The 24,154-nt window shown below is 38.2% G+C and overlaps 1 protein-coding gene across 1 annotated transcript in view; it reads left to right on the forward strand.

Annotated features, from left to right (window-relative positions):
- grik3 (glutamate ionotropic receptor kainate type subunit 3) overlaps positions 1-24,154 on the forward strand; it is a 92,110-nt gene that overhangs the window by 55,462 nt on the left and 12,494 nt on the right. The window contains exons 5-11 of the mRNA XM_006791680.3: positions 2,032-2,085; positions 4,689-4,859; positions 5,303-5,446; positions 9,621-9,728; positions 11,745-11,858; positions 14,391-14,594; positions 19,598-19,821. Coding sequence (XP_006791743.1) covers positions 2,032-2,085; positions 4,689-4,859; positions 5,303-5,446; positions 9,621-9,728; positions 11,745-11,858; positions 14,391-14,594; positions 19,598-19,821 — 1,019 coding nt within the window. The remainder of the gene's footprint in view (positions 1-2,031; positions 2,086-4,688; positions 4,860-5,302; positions 5,447-9,620; positions 9,729-11,744; positions 11,859-14,390; positions 14,595-19,597; positions 19,822-24,154) is intronic.

The raw sequence follows: 24,154 nt of genomic DNA on the forward strand, positions 1-24,154 counted from the left end.
AGAGCTGTCACTATGATGTATGGAGCAGAGAATATGTAGGTGGTCTGATGCTCTTTGGATGTCAGGAACAGGCTGGTGGATCCCTCCACCCCCACCCCTCATTCAGTTTGCTGTCAGCTTCTGTTAACATTTTGCCAAATGCATCATCTCCTCAAAAGTTATTTGAATAACTCAGTCCACCCCAGTTATTGAGATCTAAGGTGACATATATTCGCTCTTGGCCAGTCTACACATCTCGCGCTAAGAAACCAGTGTCCTCTTGAGAGAAGTGGTGAGAACGCTATAAGGCAAAAAGACAGCTCCAGACAGTTGTCTTCCATGACTGAGCCGGCCAGAGCTTTTACATAGAAATAAGGGCAAACTACATTCATTGCTGACTGCCTTTTATGTGCCATGGATCAATTAAAAAAGCTCCTTAAAGGTGCATCTGTCAAAGTGTGTGCTGTACTGTATAGTACTGTGACCTTACATATAAAACGTTATTGTACTTTGCTGTGATACATTCTACAATAAATTGTTTGTGAGAATTTACTTTACGAAAAGTGCATTAGACACAAGTGCATCATATTAACTGTCAATCCCAGGTATTCATCCAAGCATTATGTTCAGTATCAATTACATGTCTGATATTTTTTCTTTAATTAATAGTTGGGCCTTTAAAATATCAGAAAATAGCGAATAATTGCTCATCGTAAGTGTCTCGAGACATCGGTGATATATTCAAATTGCTTGTCACATCAAAGAAAACAAAGAGAACAAAACAACACCGGTGAGATATAATTTAAGACATTTTTACTTGAGAAATTACTAAAATGATCAGCTGATCTTTTTTTTTTCCCTCTTTCATATGTTGACTGACTGGCTAACCATTTTACCTTCGATAAAGTCAGCTGTACATACTGTCAGTTTGGGAAATCTTATTTATTTGTAATGCACGGAACAATTTTTAAATAGAATGCGGTGTGATTGTCACTTAAAACCTGAAATGCAAAAATTTGAATGGATACCATCTGTGCTTTGATTAGTTGGCAGCATTCACTGTATTTATCAGCTGCGATTAAGGCAGACTGGTCCATTTATACGTTTACAAAAAGGTTGCTCCAGACTAAGATAATGAGTAAAAATGAAAAGCATTGAATTCATTTGTAATGAGACTTGCATCAGGCCATTCATCATTGCAATCTGGATGATGCGACTGAATTTTACTAAGCTTTACACTTACCTCTGACATGCTTTATTGGAATCATTTCTTTTGTCATAACAAAACACTGAGTCCTGTCTTTCTTGCAGCATTCTCAGATTTACAAGTTGTCCTGTCGTCACACTCGTCAGACTGGGCAGGCATATATAATAGACGATTACCAAAATAAAGATTAAAATAGAAGGCTGACAGAGTTACGCAGCATCGGGAAAATTGCAGTTATTAATGAAAACTCCTTCTTACACTATAAAAAATAAAATAAAATTTCAATGTCATGTGTTTGGCTGTCTATAGATGCAGAAATAAATTTGCTACCACATGAGCATAACATCTTATTTACATAACCTTGGCTGTTTTTGTTTTTTGTTAAACAACAGATGGTACAATTAAATGGAAAACACAGCCACCATGGGAATGTAGTGCCTTTGAATGTAGATGGAGTGAAACAAGTGGCAATGATGGAGTGTTCAGATATGAGGCAAAGATTACCGAGCTCTTTTGATTGAAAGCTCTCTTGTCTGCTGGGATAACGTCACATGCCTCAAGGCATTCCAAATGCATAGAAAAGCATCAAGCCATTCTGTAATTCTGTGGACCACATATGGTGCAGAAATCCCAGCAAACGGCAGCAGAATCTCACCTGCAAAATGAACAGCATGTTGGTCAACATGCTCGCTAAAGCCTCTTTTCGTGCATTTCTTTAGCATTGTTTATTCTGACAATGCCGTTGATTCTAAAATGCCCTGACACGACACAATTACAGTCTTCTCTGTCCCATCTCTACTCATTCACACCTTTCTTTTCCATCTTCTGTCTTCATATCCTTTCAGGCCCAGACCATGGGGATGATGACAGAGTATTACCACTATATCTTCACCACTCTGGTAATGTACCACGCTTGTTAATGCAAATAGAGTCTCGTTTGTTCTCATCTTCCCACCACTTGAGTTTTTGATGAATAGTGGCTAATTGCCAATGGAGTTTGGATCCAGTCCATAACATCAATTTTGTTTGACAAGCCGAAGGCATAATGGAGTCTTCTGTTTGCTGTAGTAAACACTTCGCTTTATAGTAAAGTCAACAGAAGTCTTTGAGGTAGCAGCATGGGGAGAAAAAAGGAAAACAAAAAAAGACAAACAAACAAAAAAAAAAAACCAAACCCAGCAGATTGAGATTTAAAGCTGAATGTGACTTTCAAGTTGGTACAATCATTGTATATATTAAACACACACATGTATATCCTCTTATGTACTTGCAGTTTATGCAGTCAGCCAGGTGATAGTCTATATCATTTATATTCAAGAACTCAAGAAGCAAAAGAAATCGCTGCACGAAGAAACAATGAATGACTGACTGAAAGAATTTAGGTTGATCATTTAGATATGTTTAACAGCTTTTGAGTATGTAACCGTTTCCCTCCCATCATGAGTATTTTTAGCTCCCGCTCTGATGAAATGATCTCATCTGACTAATACTAGCAGACCCAGCAGGGTACCATTGCTGCACCCTACTGCAACCCTGACTATGTGGTGACTGAATGAGAATGAATACCAGCGTGTTCGGTGTTGTTCCTTTCATTCCCTGTTATTGTCTTTGTTTCTGCCTCCCTTGTGCACTCCGTCTCTCCGGACTTGACCAGTCTGTTGTGATAATGCAATATGACATAGCGGTCCAGGCGTGATGTGTGTCATCGTTCATGCTCAATAGCGTGTCAATGACATTGTTCTGCTATGTGCCATGTTTGTATAGCAAACTGGTTGGTTTAATAGGGAATGCAAAATGTCTTTTCATCGCCGGTGCACTAGTCTGTGTGTGTATGTGTAGCAGTTTCCTGGCTTGTTCTCTAGCAAGATATTTACTTGAGGATTAACTGAAAAACTTTTATTTGATATGATTTTTTGCATCAACAATATTTTTCACATAAAGGCACTATATCTTTATAGAATCAGAGTGCGATATCTATCTAAAGCTGCAATATACTGTCATATTGACAGACACCCCATTAAGAAGATTATACCTTGCGGCTTGATTTGATCCAAAATGATGAATACTTGCATGGTGTACATGGCAATACAATTTCCTCTCGATGGAATCCACTGATGTCTGTGTTTTATCTTCTGAGGTGAGGAAAATGCCGACTTATTAGAGCATGAAAAGGTAACAGCAGAGTGGTATCGGGTAATAACTTCTTTGTCCTTTGAAATGAGTCTGTCATAGCTCCCGCATTGCCATAGCTATCTCTGAGAACCTAAAGACAAGAACTTTGTTATGTTTGGTACCTGTACAACACTTCTGTGTGTATATAGATATACATTGGGGTTTTCTGGTAAAGAGATAATTGTAATGCTATTGTAGGGTTACACAAAGTTTGCATAGCATATGTGTGCGTGGAAGGCAGCAGTGCAAAATTCAGACTTGTAATTGAAACAGATTGCTTTTCTGGCATTGCAAAGGAGCTAAAGCAACCCCTTTTTCCAAAAATGCAGTGATGTGTAAATCATTGCACTGTGTGCTTGTAGCAAAATCAAAATGAGGGCAACAATAAATTCTCAGCGTTTGTTGTTGTTGTTAAAAATAAAGACGTACTATAATATACTAAATTTTCTATCCCAGTATTTTTGGATACATAGATTCAAAGCTAAAAAACCTTAAACCTGATCTGCTGTACTTTATTGATAATTTCTTAATGTCATTTGGAACAATAGTGGTTTTCTTTTCTTTTCATAAAAAAAAGCTCTGTACTGCTTTCTAGTGGGAAGGGGGGGAAAAGATGAGAAATATTTCAGTGATTCAGAGCAACGACCGTTCTTTAGTAAGTGTCTTACACGCTCTTGTTCTCCCAGCACTAACCCCACAGGGTGCTAATGAAATATCTATGTTCATCCAAATGTCTTTTCCAAGCCCTCTGGCCCATTCTGACACGACATGTGTCAACATGTGACTTCACACTTCAGCTACAATGGCTTCCCCAGAAATTGCAGTGGCTCAAATTGAATTGCTTTTTGCTTATAAGGTACCAAGGGAATGCAAGTGTTGAATTATTAATATTCATTTTTTTTCCTTCCCTTGTTCTTTAATTCTTTCTGAGCCACAAGCAATAATTAGAGTCTTGCCAAATTACAAAAGTACCTATAGAGATCTATTCACATAAAAAAGCAAAATACATCCTGAGCTTTTAGCAAGTGCACTTGGTTCATCATTTTGTAGGAACTAAAGCAACAAAACAAACAAACAAAAACAGTTAACAGGCTAGTTTTAAAAGGATTATCCAGCAACAAAAGCTATTTAGGTCTTTTGAGGTTTGCCTTGTGATACAAATACCACTTTCCATGCCATACTTAAATCCTACTTTATTTCACCTTAATAAAGTTATCGCTTTAATTGGCTGCTGTGACATTATCTTTATGTGTGGGATTGAATAAATACTTAAAGACGCTCAGTAGTACTAATTAAGAATCCACTCTTCATTACTTCTGTCTCTCAAAAGGACCTGATGGCCATCGACCTTGAGCCCTATCGCTTCTGTGGCGTCAACATGACTGGTTTCCGCATCCTCAATGTGGAAAACCCTCAAGTTGCTTCCATTGCAGAGAAATGGTCAATGGAAAAGCAGATACCACCTAAACCCGATTCAGGCCTGCTGGAGGGCATCATGACGGTATGTGGTATATACTTTTGAAGTCAGTCTTAAAAATCTTTAATCTTGTGTGGTTTGGTACGAAATTACTCTTTACCTCAGGAATTATCTCTGCAGTAAGCTCTTTATTTTGGTCTTGTGCTTTACTGTTAGGCTCCAGCAATGACTGAAAAAAAGACAAAGAAGTTCATCTTACACATGGCTATCCAAAATTATGTGTATATAATAAGGCCCTTTTGAACCAATTATCCTTTGAGATGTATTCATCACTCTTGTTCAGTTTAGTTATTGGGACGTTGTACCTTGATACATAGTATATTTTTTTAAAAAGGGTTGAAGGTTGAATTATTAGTTAGTGTATAATTGATGTAAAAATAATAATATTTAGTAGTAAGACTAACGGTGACTCAACTGTTTGTCTTTGTAGAGTCTTTAGCTGAAACAATGTTCACCCCTTATTCCAGACAGATGCAGCTCTGACCTATGATGCAGTCCACATTGTTTCCGTCTCATACCAGCACGCTCCTCAGATGACCGTAAACTCACTGCAGTGCCACCGCCACAAACCCTGGAGATTTGGAGGCCGCTTCATGAGTTTCATCAAAGAGGTGATGGGGCACCCTTGGCCTGTTGATATTTGATATAAGTGTTGTTTATATAGAAACATAGTGACTAAGTGGTGGAAAGGACTACAGGAGCAGAGTGAGAGCCATGTAGTCGTGTGGGACTTGGATATTTACCCAGCAAAATCAATCTTATTCACATACAAAGTGAACCAAGACTTGATAGACACATCAAAGCAGCATTGTTGTCAGCTTTATAAATTCCCTGTATTCATAACCTATTTTCCAGAAAGCATGTACTGTAACCTTTTGAAAACACAACTTGTGTAATCGTCTCTTATTTCATCTAACACGAGGCCCTGACAGTGCCTCAGAATTCAAAGACGAGTCTGTGCAAAGTGAGAGATTAAGGGTGTGCAGAGATGCTACTATTTGTATCTTCATTTGTACAAACAACAGAATCATTTGTATCCGTGTTTTTCATGGGTGTGGTTGTGCGTGGTGGGGAAGAGTTGAAAATGTCAAGTTACATTTTTCTCACTTAAGAAAATAACTCCAGTTAAAGTAAATTTGAATGACTGTACACAGGCTTTACTTTCTAAAGAAGATTCTCCAACTGTGGGAAGCCTTTTTTGGTTATTTGGCAAAATGGATGTGTTGGTGGTGTTTGATGTACGGTCAATATTTGTGACCAGTTTGTGTCCTGTGGTTAGCTTTGGTCACTTTTCTTGTAGGAATTTCAAACACCACTATGATAACGGAGAGGAAAATTTCTATGTACATTACAATACCTGACCTGATACCCATTCACTCTTTTATACAAGAAAAGTATTCTGCGACGTAGGGCTGTTCGATATAAAGATATATATCGGATGACGATATAAAAACGTCTATCGTTTCATTTTACGCTATCGTTTGTTTCGTGGTGTCGCAAAATAAACTGTCTAAGGCAATATTTTTTCATCGTTTTGATGGTCACTGTAGTGGCTAAATTAATTTCTTAAAGTTCTCTCTTTCTCTTATATTTAATATAACCACACTAGGGACGGACAAGCGCCTGTTTTTATGCGTTGTGGTTAGCAACAACGACGGTAACGGTAACGGCATCGCGTGTCCGCTTGTTTATGTTCCACATAAACCTTTCACAATAAAGCTCAAGATCTTGTTGAGACTTTTCAAAATAAACTGAATCACGTGAAAGAGCAGATTATTTACGGATGAGAATTAAAAAAGAGCCACCAGGTGCTAAAAAATAAACCTTAGACTCAAACGTTTGAACAGGCTTTTCCCCACAGCACGCCGTGTAATAAATACTCACAAAGAAAACGGTGGCCGTTACAACTTATGTCTAAAAATGTATAGTTTCATGCATCGGTTAAAACACTCGACTCCAGCTACATGACGCGCAGCTGGAAACAGTTCCCGCAAGTCGAGCTGCCCGAGATTCACAGAATTTACAGAAAATGTTACATTTTTGTGATTTATATCGTTATCGGACGATAGAATTCTTATATCGGGATATGAGATTTTGGTCATATCGCACAGCCCTACTGTTACGTAATTACTTTTCCTAAAAAAATACAGTATGCTACTTAATTAATTACTCCTCAGAGAAAGTAATTCATTACACTACTCGTTATATTACAGTCATATTACTCTGTATACTGACTTGAAATGAACATAACTGCCAGTTAATGATATAATCCTCAGGTTACAGTCCTACACAGCGACATAAAATGAGGACGTACATTATGTTTCTTTGAAATATGTTAAACCCAACGCTGAAAATAGGTAGGACGAAATCAGAATACAGCTGTCATTGTGGATGGTCACCTTCACGTGTCCCCCCCCAAAAAACAAAAAAACATGTTCCCTGTGTCATGCTGCTTCACTTACTCCACTTTGCCTTTAATAAAAGCAGCAAGGGAGCAACGAGTAAACAGTCTCTCTCATTAATGTATGTCCACTGATCTGTATCTGCAACCAAGCTGCAATGAGAGGGAAGAGTAGATGTGTCTACAGATCCTTGTGTGGTCCATTTGTTGGGCAGGACAACCCCAAATACAGAGTATCAGTTGCCACTCCCTTTCTAGTCTAGATTACCAGGAAAATTAAGTGCAGAGAAAACATCATCTGGCTTGCAGCCTTGTTCAGTGATAAGCACAAGTGGAATTGGGGCTCCAAAGGAAAATAAGTATAACCTTTGTTTGCCCTAATGCATTGCTTTCAGAAAGAAAGTGGGGGTGTGTGGGAGGTTTTAAATGGCCACGACTTGTAGCTCCTCCAAGACTTTGCTTCACCAACAGATGGCATACTTGAAAGAACAAATTCTGGTCTGGTCTTTCTATAAATGGTAGTAGACTCCCAGTAAGCATTCAAATACAGTGTTATAGCCAAATCATCATCTCACTTTGCTGAACAGGAAACACTTTTTTTGTCTCAAGTGGAAATATAAGGTGGTATGATTTTTGAGTTGCCTGGAGATGCCTTTTTCTTAGTGGCAGGGATTGCAGTGCATGTGCTTATGTGTCTTAGACTTCCCAGCAGTACACTTGAAGAGACCTGAAATTATAAAGCACACTAAGACTGTATTTGCAGTATTTTATTTTCACACATATCTGAGTTCAGTTCATTTCATTTTAGACGACTCTGTAAATAGAAACTGGATCATTTATGTGTGGATCATTTGATTCATAGAACAAAGGAAGACGGGTGAAGATGGGTAAACTGTATATTAAGCAGTTTTAATTAAAGTCAGTTAATTAGTTTTAATTAAAGTTATTTCACTAAACATTTAAATGTGGTTCTGCATTATTGATTAATAGTACTGTATTATTACCTTTTACTCACAATGTTGCTGTTTTTAACCATTTAACAACACTAGGAATTTACTACATATACTATGCACTGAAATGTGATATTATATATTCTGTTAGTTTTTGGCTACACGTTGCCAACTGGAACAGGAGCTATAAAATCCCGCTGCTGTTTAAGATGCAGTAATAGACACAATTCTCTTTGCCTGCAAAGTCTGCACACCCTATATCTTACAAACATCTGGTGTCTGTGTGTGTCTGCAGTATTTAGTTTAAAAAATGCCAGTGTTAGCTTTCCTGAAAGGATTAAAGTAAATTCAATATTATTACATGGCTGTTCTTATGCAAACATCTTAAGTCTTAGGTAATGAAAGCTTAAACTCAGGCCTAATTTACGCTTACTTCAAGACAGGAGTGTGACATATTCTGAAGGTCGACTTCGCCCTTTCGATGTGATATGGCTGACGCATTTATGTCACTCTCTGAATTAGAGCTGCTTGAACATGCCACCCACCTATATGGCAATAGGCCAGTGGGAATGAGGTATGACAGTGTTTGGAAAAGCAGAGTGCCACAAATTTTTCCTTGAAGCCTCAATATTCTCATGTTCTGGCAAGCTACATGGTGGTTGGACAGCTATAGCCTGTAGTGTTGTCACAGTTTAGATTTTAAACATCAGAAAAGTGTTTATGATATGTAAAGATTCATTATGTACAAAGACCCTTTAAAAAAAACCGTACAATGCTGTGGTGTACACACTGGGGTGCAATCACAACCATAAAACTAAAAGAGACAAAAATAAAATGAGTAGAGTTACTTCCTGAGTTTTTTATGATTGCTGCAATGGTCTGGGGTATGTTCGTGTATTTAGTACGGGCCTGCATGTATTTGCCTGTGCACACGTCTGTGGAGGTGGCAGGTATCAGGGAATCATAATAGGGGGCAGTTGTATGTTTTTCCCCTCATGGGGAATCAAGCAAAGGGAGACGGTTGTTAATTAACTCCATAGTCTGAAGGGAAAATGCGTTGGAGGCATTGAAATGTAAAATGTAATTAAAAAAGAAAATGCAGCCTGCGTGATTTGTGTTTGTACTTTTGGTTCATGTCTGCGTGGGTGTGAATTTGCTTTCCGTGAACGTCAAAGTATGTTGTAGTGTGTTTTGTTGATAGGACTTAAACATTTTTCTCCGGTTTGTTGTTTCTTACTGTTGTTGAAGTACCTTGCACCTTCTAGTTTTTGAAACATGTAGGAGCAGTACAATCAAAATATTATATACAGATATATGGGTAGATGTGTACTGTATATAGGTGTCAGAAAGTAGGTATGCAATAGCACTAAATTCTGGAAACATGGGTAGTTTGAGCTCATTCTGGGTAAAATATGTAGATATTTTATCTTTCAGTCCCACTGGGATGGTTTGACGGGTCGACTGTCCTTCAACAAAACAACTGGTCTACGTACAGACTTTGACCTGGACATCATCAGTCTAAAGGAGGATGGACTTGAAAAGGTAACTATTGTTTAATGTAAATCCGTGTTAGATGAGGTGAAACATACAGCAATGTTTCACGGCAAGGGGTATATAAAATGTAGAATTTCTGCTATGACTATTCCATCAAAAGAATATATAAAATTGCCCATTAAAATATATATATACATATTTCAGATTTTTTTTAATGTTGAATACACGCACACTTGACAATATCATTTACCTCCTAACAAGGAAGCAAATTGGCTGTTTCAACATAAGCATAAGTTAGTGGATCATAAAGCAAATTGGATTAGGGTACACATTAGGGTGTTAATTGCTGCCTCTCTTAATGATAATTTGAGGTGATGCCCAAAATGCTGTTTGGTGTTAATGAGCTGTATAAACATGTTTCACACAAAAAGGGGGTGTGGGGGACTAAAAGGTTCCTACTGGAGAACTTATTTTATTATACTGGAAGGCCTCTGGATTACAACAGCTATTCTCTACTAAAAGGCTTTCATACATTATGAATACATCAAATAGGGATAAGTCCCATTATGACTTCTTCAAGTACTCCCTAAAGGCTCAAGAATATATAATAGCAGGGGCTTTTCAGCTTGTAACTCCTCTGTTCCAGAATGAAGCTTGTAATACTGCAGCTTTGAAATGATTCTTCTTCCCTCTTTTATTGGCATCTTGTCCTGCATGTGGTCAATTAAGTTGAAGCGCAGTCATCTCCTAAAAGTATTTGATGCCATATTAGTGCATTGTCATTGTGCATCTGACAAATCCCACTCTAATGCATGCTAGGGTTGATCCGGCAGCGTGCTGCAGATTGCTGGAATTTTTTTTTTCCCCTTGTATATCCGTGGAATCGGCTTTGACTGTTTGAGCCTATTAAGATGTGGACTTTTTTCTCAACTAATCCATTGTAATTGAATATTAGCCTAAGTTTGAGCTCACGCTGGAATTATGAACAGGTTCTCAGACTGCCACTTTCACTCAACACTGGCATGCTCAGGAGGGTGAAATAAATGTAATGCTCTCCGTGTGGATGCATGAGTAAATAACTTTTGAATCCAGTCTTTTGCTAATCATGTTTAATGAATTGAGCTAATTGTAATTGGGTACAATTAGAAAGAATTTTGCAAAGCGGAAAGCATTCAGATATTTTTAAATCTCTCTCCTGGAGTCCTGTTTGGTTGTGTGACAAGCTGTAACTAATGTGCTTTTCAAATTAGAGCATATGCCTTTATCTGGATTAGGCAGGGAGGACATTAACAAACATTTTTCATGCTTTTTTTCTGGGGTGGGGGTGGGGAGCAAGTTTTCAAATGGATCCACCTCAAGCACAAATCCCAGCGAATATTAAAAGCTCTGTCTCTAGTAATAGAGAAAGAGGGAAGAATGGGAGGAGGGTTTGGTGGAGAGCTCGATTTGCAAACAGAGATTGTTACCGACAGCCACAGGACTATTTGTGCTAATGATATGTTCCAGAGAGTGTCTCTACAATATGCAGAGTTTTTTTTGCTTCAGGGCTTCATGCATGTATAACTCCTTTTATTTGTTCAAATCTCTTGGCTTATCTGAGGCTGTACAGCAAAATTACTTTCACAATGCAGTCCTAATGGCATCCACATTCTCCATCTTCATTTAAATTTACTGTGAGCTTGTTGTAATATTTGAAATATTCAAATATTACAAATATTACTATTGGTTTAGTACACAGTCGTTCCTGTACACATGTTCATATTACATAGATTCTACATTTATATAAAAATGTTTTGATGTGATTTGATTGATCTGACTTATCGCATTGCAGTTCATTGTTCCAGTTTCTTTGATTTACCCATAATGCTTAATGCTTAACTAACCCCCTACTCCCCAAAATACACTGGCCTGCTGATAAAAGGTGACTCAGCCAATCATCTAATGCTGCCAGAGATGTGTTCAGCCTGGCACTAATGTGGGAGATGGTTGCCGGCAGAGTCTGCTAAGGTCATTGCTGATCAACAGAAAAAGAACACTTAGCTACACACTTTTCCTTTTGCACAGGTGGGGAAGTGGAGTGCGTCTGGAGGTCTTAACATCACAGAAGTGCCGAAGCGAAAAGGGATGAACATCACGGATTCTCTGGCTAACCGCTCCCTTGTCATCACCACCATCCTGGTAGGTCACCTGTGTAGCCTGGCGTAAAATATGCCCTACTCTTCATACCTTCCCAGTTGTCCGTCTTATAGATAACACATTGGTTTGGTTAGAATTCTTTAGGCGTGCTTTATACTGAATATACTGCACTATAAGGAAGAGAAGTGGCTGCTAGATACAGTAATATGTTGTGCTGACAATTCTAAAAATAACACAAATACTGACACAAATCATAGATATGATATTAGGTTGTTTTTTTTTTTATAGCAAAAGCAACTACACAACACAGACCTGTCAGTTTTGAGAAGCCCTGGGGCAAAGAAAAAAAAAAGGAAACAAAAGAGTCAGTGCTACAATAAACTATTCCTGAGAATGCATTAATTACATGTTCAGATAAAAAGAACTTGGCAAGCCCTCCGCCAGATCCACATTACCTTCATTTGTACAGTATTGTAGATTCCCAGTGGTATGTACTTAACACTGTCACTGACTGTTGGGGTTTTTGTATAGCTATCAGGAAGGTGCTTGCACAGATGTTCGCCTGTACACCCCTTTGGGACAGCTACACAAGCTACTATGATAAACACTGTTATTAAGCCTATATTGGACTACAAAGCTATAATTATGAGAAGTGAGGTCAAGGTGGGATATAATTAATGCCTATCAGGTGGCATCTATGTTAATACTGTCTTATACAGGAGACATGAAACAAGGATTTTAGTGCTATACTAAAATATGCTAGCACTAGTAGTTACAGACTCCTTTCTGTGAGAGTGATGTAGATTTTGGATTTTTTTATCTGCACTTCATTTTCTTCTTAAAGAGTATTTCTAACATTTTCCAACATTTTCCTTAATTTGCTTTTTCTTTGGATATCATTTGTTTAAGATCATAAAACTGACTATTTTCAAATTTAAGAAGCTCCAGCTTTAATATCAATCTCACGTCTTAGTGTAATGGCATTGCATCAAACTGATTCCAGTGAAGCATGAACAAGACGTCTGACAGCTTTATAGTGATAACTTCGTAGAAGAGATTAAGGCACTTAATGTGTTTTTCCCCTTACATTAATTGTTTGCACTCCATTGCCTGTAATGTCTCTGCGCAGGCCCACCTTCCTTCCCTTTCTGTTATGCACGCCCATGCTGCGATTGTGAGCATAGAACTGGTATAAACACTTTGCTTTGAGTTAAAACCTTGGGGAATAGCAAGGATTGGAAGGCTAGAAACAGATGGTAATGACTTTCTCCCTTAACATGCAAACTTTTTGATCAAGTTAATTGGACAACTTGAGCAAAGTTTGCTGCTAAGCACTTGCTCTCGGAATGCATTGTCATCAAGTATTCATAACTTATTATTTATTTAAAAGGCCATCCCGATTGTAATGTCCAAGTAGCTTCATATTTTGTAGACAAACAAAGATCTTGAGCATTTACTGAACACTTTTACGGGCATGTAAGTTTAACTAGGATGTGTAAAATAAATTATTGCCTGCTTGATACTGGGGTTGCTTTACACCTTCTTTTACAGACAACTGAACAGAATTATAAGTGTAAAATTTAAAAAAAAAAAAATTCCCACTCTATGCTTTTAACACCTCTTATTTTCTCCTAAAATAACTTTCTGGGGGACTAAAAGAGTACTGTGACTTTTTCTTCCCTCCTCCTCCTTGACTACATCATTTTCTTTAGTGCTCTACCAGCTACAGCTGAGGGAAAAAATATAAAGAAAGGGGTCACCTTCGATAGAGAATCAATTACCCTGCGTCTGAGCTCAGTTTGTAAATTATACATCTTGCTATTGGAGGCAGTAAATTGTATTACAGCTTTTGCATAAACACACCAACATGTTTTGAAATGCACAGTGAGATATGCTCGTCTATCTGGCAGAGAAATGGTAACAGCCACTAAATAAAGGAAATCATTTATGAGCGGTTCTGCGTTAGTCATTGTCACTGCAGGCATCAGCTCAGTTGCTCTCCCTTGGAGGTTGGTGACAACTGATGAAGGCAACACAGTGGCTATGTTCCATTACACTGCTGCATTCTGTTCGTAATCAAGCTTTTATACAGCTTAAATTATGAGCATCCGGGCAGGATATTACAGGCCAGTAAAGAGTGTCAGCTACCTGACCATAAAATAAACGGTGCACCAGCTATATAGGTCAGTGAGTGGGAGACAGTAGGTTTAGCTATTTGAACACTAACTAAGCTCATTGGTAATATAAATATTCCTTCTGTGTGCATTGTCATCACAATCACTAGATGCTGATATAAATACCTGCAATATACATTTTTTACTTTACATTACCATCTTGTTTTAGCTCAGGTCCCGTTTCTTTAATACTTCAATGTAGGAACAACCTCAGCCTTCTTTCATATTTTACCACTGCCTATATCCACACTGTGTACTTGAATCTGCTGTCACTGCCTGTTAAATGCAACAGCGACTCGTCAGCTCAGATCACTTTGCTTCAATTAGGTTCATGTGCTGAAACAAATTGAAAAAGCTGACCTCACCATTGCTTTTCATTTGATCTTTTTGGTCTGAGCAGGAGGAGCCATATGTCATGCTTAAGAAATCTGACAAGGCGCTGGTTGGGAACGACCGTTTCGAAGGATTCTGCATCGACTTGCTAAAAGAGCTGGCCAACATCCTGGGCTTCACGTATGAGATCCGTCTGGTGCCTGATGGGAAATATGGCTCCCAGGATGACAAGGGCCAGTGGAACGGCATGATTAGGGAACTTATAGAACATGTAAGTTTTACTCCTTGTTGACGTCTTTTTTGACCAGAAGCGTTATATGCTCATATGTGCATAATAGATATATAGCTGTAATCTTTAAAAGACAAAACAAAACAATAAAAAAAAAGACACACCTATCAGAACCTCCAAAGCTTAAGACAAAATGAGGTATTTGTTTAATAGAAGCAAAAACAATCAAATTTGTAATTTTATAGTGGTTATGAGCCAGACTGTTTTTTATTTGTAGGGAGTTTTTAACAAGAAATCATTTTATTATCAAAGTGTAATGATTTAAACTTTGATTTATATGGCTCCAAACAGTCAAAGTCTTTCGCATCATCATGCGCATTTACAAAAGCATGCCATTGAGCTGGATTACAGGTTATGTCCTCCATGTGGACAGTGATATAGTTATGATTGAGTACAAGTCACAAGGAGCCTACAAAGCTGTCAGTTACATTTATGGCACAATTATGTCAAGGTTGCCCAAAAGTTACAAGTGTGTTGATGTCATTTAGTAAGACAGGCCATTTCGTTCAGCTGGATAAACCACAGATCTAGGATGAGCGCGTAACGCTGCATAGATTCAGGGGAACACAATGGCAATCATCTTTCTGAGGGATAGCGACCAATCGTAGCTGTCTATGTCAAACTCAAAGCCTCAGTGGCCATGAAACTGCTTCGCATCGAAGCGATGGTGGCAATTCTCTGCTGGCATTTCATAAGTGTCCCTGTCAGTGCTCTCTCTTTGTCCTCAGCCCCATCGGGTCAGCGCTGTACTCAGCTGAAAACTTGTAATAGCTTAAGTGGCATTTAGTGCAGGGAATCGTATGGCAAGAGTCAATGGCTTGGTGCTGAAAGGGTTGGAAAAGGTGGGCTCCCACTGCAGCACTTTATTTCTCCGTCCAAGCTTTTTGCTAGATCCGTGTTGATAACAATAACCTTTAGAGGAACAAATAGATTACCAAAGGGAGAGACAGCTGGCACGAAAAAGAGATGCATGACTCCATCATTAAACAACACATACGTTATTGGTGCATTCTTTGGTTTCAAAGAGAGGACTCACAGGTGGCCACAGAGTCTGTTCATCTGCTTCCAGCCAAATAAAAATAAAATTAAAATTAAAAAACAGTGCAAAACGGTGGCATCTGGTGATTACGACCTTTGCACTCAGCTTAAATATGAACATAAGCTGTTGAACACACATAAACAGCAATGTAACACCATTTAGTCTATAGCTACAGAAAGTGAGAAATTCTTAAGTAACAGAGATTGGAAAAAGGAATAGATTTAAATGCTTTTATGATGCACACATACGGTCTATTTTAACCTTTTTATATCTATTGCTTTTGTAAATAGCAGCAGAAGAGGAGATTGGAATCTATACTGCTGGTTATTGCTTTTACTGCTTCTTATCACATGGCCAAGGATGCAAGACGAGTTTTTTGTGGATTTTTAGTCAGTTCTATTTTGTGGTCTAGTGCTTTCCTTACTCCACTGGTATGGATAAGCTGATCGTAATTCAGCAGACCTGAAACGTAAACTTTAAGGCAAGCTCAAGAGATCTGACCCTGAGATGATATGGGAGAACTGTAAGGGTACAGATTTCTTGAGAGCAGACCGCAAACTATACTGCAGCTGTAATTTTTCTTTGCTTTGGGTCAAACTGAGACATGCTGTGCAGAAAGTTTCTATTTTTCTATACTATTGGAAGGAGTATATTTCTATAAAACAGATAACAACAAAGAATGTTTTCACCTCTTCTGTTTTTCTCTTAACAATGAGATACAGAAGGTAGCTGACATTTTTTATCTTTTCTCTGTGTATTTATAATTACTTTATGTTAGCCCCCCATTGCTTCCCCCCTTGTGATACAGATAGATAAGCTGTATAACAGTTTACTGCGGCTTAGCGAGATAGGGTCTTAGGTAGAAAGCAGGGGAAATAGTTGGTTTTGAGTGATAAAAATAGTCCTGAAGCACGAGACTTGTACTTTTATTGCTATCAACTTGCCCACTGTACCCTCAAATCATCACTGCATCGCATAATTGCACAATTGTCTGTTTAAGTGAACAAAATGCAAGTTTTAGTGTTAAATTCATTCATCCCTGCAGCTCACAGAGATTTTCACACTGATAGCTACAGAAATAGAATAAAACCCGTGTATATTTTTTTGTATGAAAATGAAAGTCAGTTATGATTTACTCACCACAGAATTGGAGACTTGAATGAGAAACTGCAGTGTTGCCAAGTGCAACGATTTAGCATTGTGTAACATGTAGCGCTTTATTTTCCTCTGTGCAGTCACAAAGCTCACTGCAGTGCCAAAGGGCATTGTTTGGAAGGTGCTAAATGATGCAACAGGCCTTGTTAAACTTGATTTAGTCACAATAGATGATCACTTTAATCATGCTGTGATGCAAATGTTAAAGGCGTCCTTAACACATCATTTGTTTCTGTCATGGCAATTAATCTTTGCTTCGACAGATACACTGGAAGATTATAGTCAGCCCACTTCCTCTTTGTCTACATTGCTACACAGTTGATTAGATTTATTCCACAAGAAGTAGTTACCCTATTTTCAGTTAAATAACACATTTTCCAAGGCCTCAAAAATCTTATGATCAGCATATGCTAGATGGACAGGTGTCATTTTGATTGCTAGTTATTTTTATCTTTAGTTTTGTATTTATTTATTTATTATGTGAGACAGCAGCGTGATATGGTGGTGACAGTGACAGACCCATAGCTGCAAGGACAAAAGTTCAGCTGCCACAACAGCAAAAACATGTCCCGCCTGCCAAGGCATCCTTGAGTAAATCACAGTTACACGCCACGACACTCCGAACCTTCAGCTGATGCAAAGTGACAGTTTCTTGATTACACCATCCCTGCCTCATAATTAACCCTTTGTATATTTCGAAACTACATTGTATAGTATAAGAGGTACATCTATGCTCATGTGCTTTGTATGTATTTCACTGCGCATTTATTTTCCACCAGCGGTTTTTTAAATGCATGTAAGAGTGGCTAGGCATACCGTATGTGTTATCTTCCCTCAGCATTCCTATATCAGAAATTGCCGCCTGTTATCTTCAGTAACCATTGCATAGTTCAGAGGAGGGGGTTTCTGCAATTAGAACCCACTCTACTGAAGCAACACACAGTATGCACTTCTATCAGCTCTAAATATTTCATAAAAGGCAGAGATGCACCAGCTGTGAAATTCAGAGCCCATATTGATAGTCACGTTTGAAAAAAAAAACAAACAAACAGTTTGACCAGAAGCAGACATGGATCTATTTATTTTTCTCACTTTTTCCGTGCACGGGAAACAAAGAAAACTTCATAATGAACATAAATCAACTTTTTTAAAACCCATTCAGCTTTACGCACTATCTTTAAAAATACAGTGAGCGTGAAATTGATGTGACACAAGAGATAAACATCAGCCACTGACATCAGAAAACATCATTTTATTTGCAGATAGGCTGGTGGCAGCTAACAAGGACGTTTGCTGCAACCAATTATCAATGCATCCGAAATTAAGAAAAAAAAAAGGTCAACACGGCAGCAACATATGTCCATCCTATGCAATCCTTATAACCCACTATAAAATGCAGATATTTGGTACTAAAAACTACATCCAAGTGTTTCATCAAGAAATATTGGTTGTTCGGTTATTACTAGTTAATGACCCTTTTAGTGTGCTATATTTATTCATTTGCAAAATAATAAATAGCTACAGACTAAGACTGTTATGTACTCTGCGTTCTGTGTACATTCAGTGGGTTCGAATCCTCGAGGCTGTTAGGTACACAACACCACGACGCCCACCATCTGCAAACCAAGATAACACCAAGCCATGTGGCACATAGCAGGGCACTATCAGGTTATCTTGCTTGTGCCCAGCTTGTGTTGGTAAGCACAAAGCAGAACAAGGACAGGCGGCATGTATATTAGCCCTCCATAGGGATCTGTGGAATCGCATGCTGGCTGACTTTACGGTTGAGTGGCAGGTTGGTTCAAGGCAGTGGAGAAGAGAGGGAGCAGTGTGTGATCTACAAATTTGAATAGTTTAAGAGAAACAACCGATACACAGCATGATGCGCTGGTTTTCCCATTTTTCTGTCTCTTCAGAAAACGCCACTGTGCATTTAACTACCATGGCGTGGACTGCAGGAGTATGTAATCTGCAGTGCCACATGCAAAGGGAAAATGTTGTCATTCTAACCTTTATTTACTCCGACGTGGTAGTTATCATACGAATCTGATAGAAGAGCTGCCTAGGACACAGAGAAAATGTAATTCATGTTGAGAACAGCCCCAGGATCCTTAGAGGACAACTTGGACTAAAAGACGGTGGTATTATGGTATCAACTATCAGCAAACATACCACAGAGTATGCTATATAATAGATGAGTTCCAAGAACAGAGAAGTCGAATGGGTGAATCATTTGGGTAATTTTTATTTCATTAGGTTTGCGTAGGTTTAGCAGGTTTAATTCACATAGGACTAGGTCTTGAAGTTTTGCATAAAGTTCCAAAGCAAACACGAGAACTAATTTTATTTTTAAAGAGCTGTACGGTGAGCAAACTCTGGTTCTCTCCCACTGCTCACTATGTAGAAAGTAAAGAAAGCCTCCCCTTGTGAGCTGTGTCGTTTCTTGGAGGAAAGAGGTATTCGAGCGTGAACTAAGCAGCTGGTTTCATTAACCTCCTGTCCAGCCATGGTGCAGGGGAGCAGTGGGGGCTGTCAATACAAATGGTAACATCCAGAATATGTAGTCATACACATATAATAGGTAAATGCACCTCATCCCGACATGTTCAGCCTTGTTCACTGCATGACGCTGTATGGTGTCATATGTCATACTTGTGACCCTATATAAGGCCTCATAAATAGGACCCCGTTTCATCTATTGGGAAAATGTGTCTACTTTTATATAACTTGATAACTTGATATAGTCAATATATATCTATATAAATTTTGTGGTTTTTTTCCCCTAATACAGAGAGCAGACTTGGCAGTCGCTCCTCTCACCATCACTTATGTTCGTGAAAAATTCATCGACTTCTCCAAGCCTTTCATGAGCATGGGCATCAGCATCTTGTATCGCAAACCCAATACTACCAACAATGGCTTCTTCTCCTTCCTGAACCCCATGACTCCCGACATATGGGTCTACATCCTCCTGGCCTACCTGGGTGTTAGCTGTGTCCTTTTTGTCATTGCCAGGTAAGTGCAAAAAGTTACATGCTATTTCTCTGTGAGGTCTTCCAGTAGACATAGTAATTTACTCTATCATCACAGACTGGGGTTTGAGTACCCAAGCCAGTTCATCATACTGCGTTAGTTGCTGGGTAGTGATCAAGGCAGTTTTGTCTGCATGGGCTCTCTTCAGCGCAGCAGTTGGGGAGGAATACAAAAACCTCCAGTTGAGTTGCAAAGTCCTATTCAGAGGGCAATTTCTTGTTTCCTGTGTGCTGTCTTTGGAATTGGCAAAGCATCTTGAACCAACCCTTCAAAAAGTACTCATTTCGCCTCGAGCTAAAATAAGAAAAAAAATATATATAATTGTCATATTCAGCCATGCAAAAAGAAAAGAATATATACACCTGATGTAAAATTGCATCAGAGTAGGCTATTTATAGTTGATCACCAGCATTTACATATATTATAAATAATGAACTTCCAGGCTGGTACAAGTCAGTCACAGTTTTAATGGAGGGAGATTATCTGTTTGATTGGGTGAGAAGTATCTCACTTTTTTTTGGTCATGAATATGATGAATATCTTTTTAGTGTCATTGTCTGTATTTCCTGCTGCTTCTCATGCAAAGTGGTGCTTGAGGAAGTTATAGAAAAGCGAGCACTGAAAGGAGTTCAGGGGCTTGAGAGCAAACAGCTGCACTCCTCTATCCTCATTTGCTGTTGTGAGACCAAACAAATTCTGGAGTGGCTTCACATAAGTGCAAAATCATCTTAAATTGTTGCATCAAGTTTTTGAAGGCTGGCCTAGATAGCTGAGTCGCATCCCTAAAAGTGCGTCATAATTGAGCATAAAGCAGATGACAGAAAACAGAGAGGGGGCTACTCCAAGCACAAATAGGCCATTTCAAACGCTGGACATTTGCGTCAGTGTATTGTCATCGATATTAGGCAAATAAATATAACAAAGATATTAGAAATATATGAAATACAATATTTATGATGTGAAGGATCACTTATTTATCCACAGATAAATAGCATATAAACTATGCTGTAACACTGTGCTGGAAAAAATCGCCTATATATTAAAATTAGAGATGATTTGAGAGGATGTAAAGACTGAATATTTTTGCCTCACACATTTAAAACCTGAAGATAATACATCCGAAGAAAAAACATTCCCTCACCAATAAACCTGAAAATCTCTGTAACTTGTTGACGTGGATGAGCATTTGTACTCTCACTGTCTGTATAACACACTTAACACGCACAACTAAGCAAGTGTGTGGTTTTACACAACATATTCAATATGTAAAGATATTGTGGCTTCTTGATCCGTTGATATTTATTATACAGTGATATCCAAATGATCTGACTAGTGATATCCATTCAAAGATCCACTAAGACCATTTCCTGACAAAACACAGATCCTACTAAGAATGATTACCTGTGTTTCCAAAGCCTTTTATAGTTTATTCCTCTGTGCTGAGGAGCTCTGTTGTTTTTAAAGAAAACACATTTTTGCACTGGGTGACCTGTTCCTTCATTTCCATGAGCCAGTCTCACTTTCAATAAGAAATATCCCCCCCAAATATACAATTTACTTCTGTTGCCTAAAAACAAATCTCTAAACCCCAAAATCCAGCGTTTTTAGGCAAAGATTGGAATCAACACTATATATGTGTTGATGTTAAAATCGTTAGATTTTCACTAAGAACTTGGTCCTTTTGTGGGAATTAAATAAAAAATATAGACTGTTGTTAAAAAAAATGTTACAATCATTAGAACCACAAAGGTGTATTTAGATTAAATGTGCTACATTAAATCAGTTTGCAATATCAGCGCATTTTGCCTTTTTTTTTCTTGTCTAGTTAGTCTTGGTATTTGTGTGCTTCCTATGAGATCCACTTTATTTAGAGCTAATTGCAAGACATGTCTTTGGGTAAGCTTTTCTTGCCACATCGAATATATCACAGTTGCTGATTTGGTCCTCCAATGATCCAGTCTGAAATCATTCACAGACAACAAGGAGTGCTGTTATTATAGTCTGAAAATAGATGTAATTTAATAACTGGCAGCACTAACATTTCAACAGAAAAAATTGACAAAAAAGTTAAACTGTGCCGGAGTAGTATATATTTAGCAAGCTAATGTTTGTGAATGCAAAAATGAGGCTTTTGCTTTGTTACGTTTAATTATCATGCTGTCTCCAGGTCCTTATTTCTATGGGTATGCAGTTGGTCTAACTATATTCTTGGTCGTGTAGAAATGAAGTTTATTTTCCCTTATAGCCACATTATCAAACACTGTGGAAAGCAGAACCTATAGTCGCTTTCTGAATTTGTAATGGTGGAAAATTAATGGTTATTTGGGACATGTGCATTTAGCTAAAGAAGGTACACGTATAACAAAGTGAGACCAAAATCTCTAATACTTCAGCCACTGTGTCATCAGTACACTTTTGCTTGGCTACCTACCAACTACAGCGAGAAAACATGATCAAAAAGTCCACATCAAGTGGAAGTATGGCCACAGGAGAATGTACAAAAAAAATGTTGTATTAGAGTTGCCCTTTTTACTAAAATCACAACTAGTAAATCTAATAACATATATCAGCAACACATAATGTATTGAATGAATCCAAAAAACTGTCGTTTGCAGTCCCTACCCGGGAGAGTTCTGTTAAATGCACAGTACCTTGTTCCGCAGCATCACTCTACTGCATGTAGGCTGCTGCATGAAGTCTGAAACATGCTTATGTCTCTGGTTGACAGCACAACCTTTTTAGACATTAGCAGAGAAATCAGGAGGATTGAATCAGTACTCTCACATTGCCTATGTAGGAGATGCTCTGAAATAATGAAAAAAGGCATTCTGGTTTTCCTCATTTGTGTCCTGTTTAAGTCCTGTTCGTGTGTATTTTGGCTGCAAAAATCTCTCCTATTTTCCAAGCCTCTACCACATATTACATGGCCAAGGCTTTCAATTTAAGATTAAAGTAAAACAAAATGAGACTGAAGGAATTCATTAAAATGTTAGAGAGCACCACATTTGTACAACAGCTGCCCAAGGCCTCTTTGATGTCTGCAAATGTTATTAAGGGCAGATGAGTCGCGAATGCTAATGGAAACACTTAAAGATAGTAACACTGGTGAGTATATGTGGCTGTTGTCATTTTAGTCTATGTGAAAGAACACTTAGGCAAGATCACAGTGAGCAAATACAGTCTTTTAATGTTCATCAGTTCATATATCTGGATGCTTAAATAAGACTAGAATTAATGAATGACGCCTGGAAAAGCCTCTGTCTATTTCATGATTAACCATCGGTTCAGTTCGCCCTCAGATTAAAATAGATTGCTGACATATTAGAAAATATTTCTGCGCTGTGTAATTAGATTGAAGTCTATTAGTCTTTTCATAATATACATTCTAGTTAATTCAATCTTTCTAGATTATTCCTGCCATATCCCTTCAGAACAGAAAATATGCAACCAAAGATTCAGTATAGGAGAGTCAGTGGACTGTTTTAGTTACTCATTATATCTAATGCCATATTCTGCCACATTAGCAAATAAGACACGTCGAGGTAATGATGACACAATTCTTGCCATGAGCACGCCAGAATAAAATATAGTTAACATTAATACTTTTTCCCAGCCTCTGTCCTACTGTGCAGTAAAGTTGCATGGGGTGGAGGGTGGGTGCCACAGATATGGAAAGTTGCATATGCTTTATGCTTTCATGTGACTTTAACAGGGGTCCTTATTCCTCACATTCTCAAACATGACATTTTACACCCTCTGAAAAATTGTATTTTAATGCTTCAATCGTCACCTTTAACTCCAAAGCATGTTGGAATAAGTCAAGGGGGTTTCCAGAGGTAAGGCTTAAAAAACTAGGACCGGTGTATTTAAATTTTTGATGTGACATTTGATAATAGTTTGACAAGTTTTTGCACCATTCCAGCTACTGCATATAAACTATATTATACATATTTCCCCCAGACATTATAGCCATGTTCGTGGCCAAAATAACCGACCAACTCCGGAGTCCCCCATAGTGACTCCCCTTTGTTTTTGTAACTCATCAGCCCACAAATCTATTGCTTGCATTATTCCTTTGTATTATTAAAAGACTATCAGAGAGCTACTCTTAGTGAAAAAAGGCCTAAAGCTGTAGAGTTACTACCCAGAATTAAGGCAGATGATGGAGACAAAATTCTAGATCAATTACTTTATTGATTATTGGTGTTGGTCCTCAGCTTGACAAATGTTTGCTTATATGTTCCCCAGATCAACTGTAGAGGCTAATAATCAGCTTAATTTGCTGCTAATAATCAATTAATCGTGCTTTAAGTAG

The sequence above is a fragment of the Neolamprologus brichardi genome, chromosome 11 (assembly GCF_056152115.1).
Source record: "Neolamprologus brichardi isolate AB-2024 chromosome 11, ASM5615211v1, whole genome shotgun sequence".
In the NCBI taxonomy this organism is placed as follows: Eukaryota; Metazoa; Chordata; class Actinopteri; order Cichliformes; family Cichlidae; genus Neolamprologus; species Neolamprologus brichardi.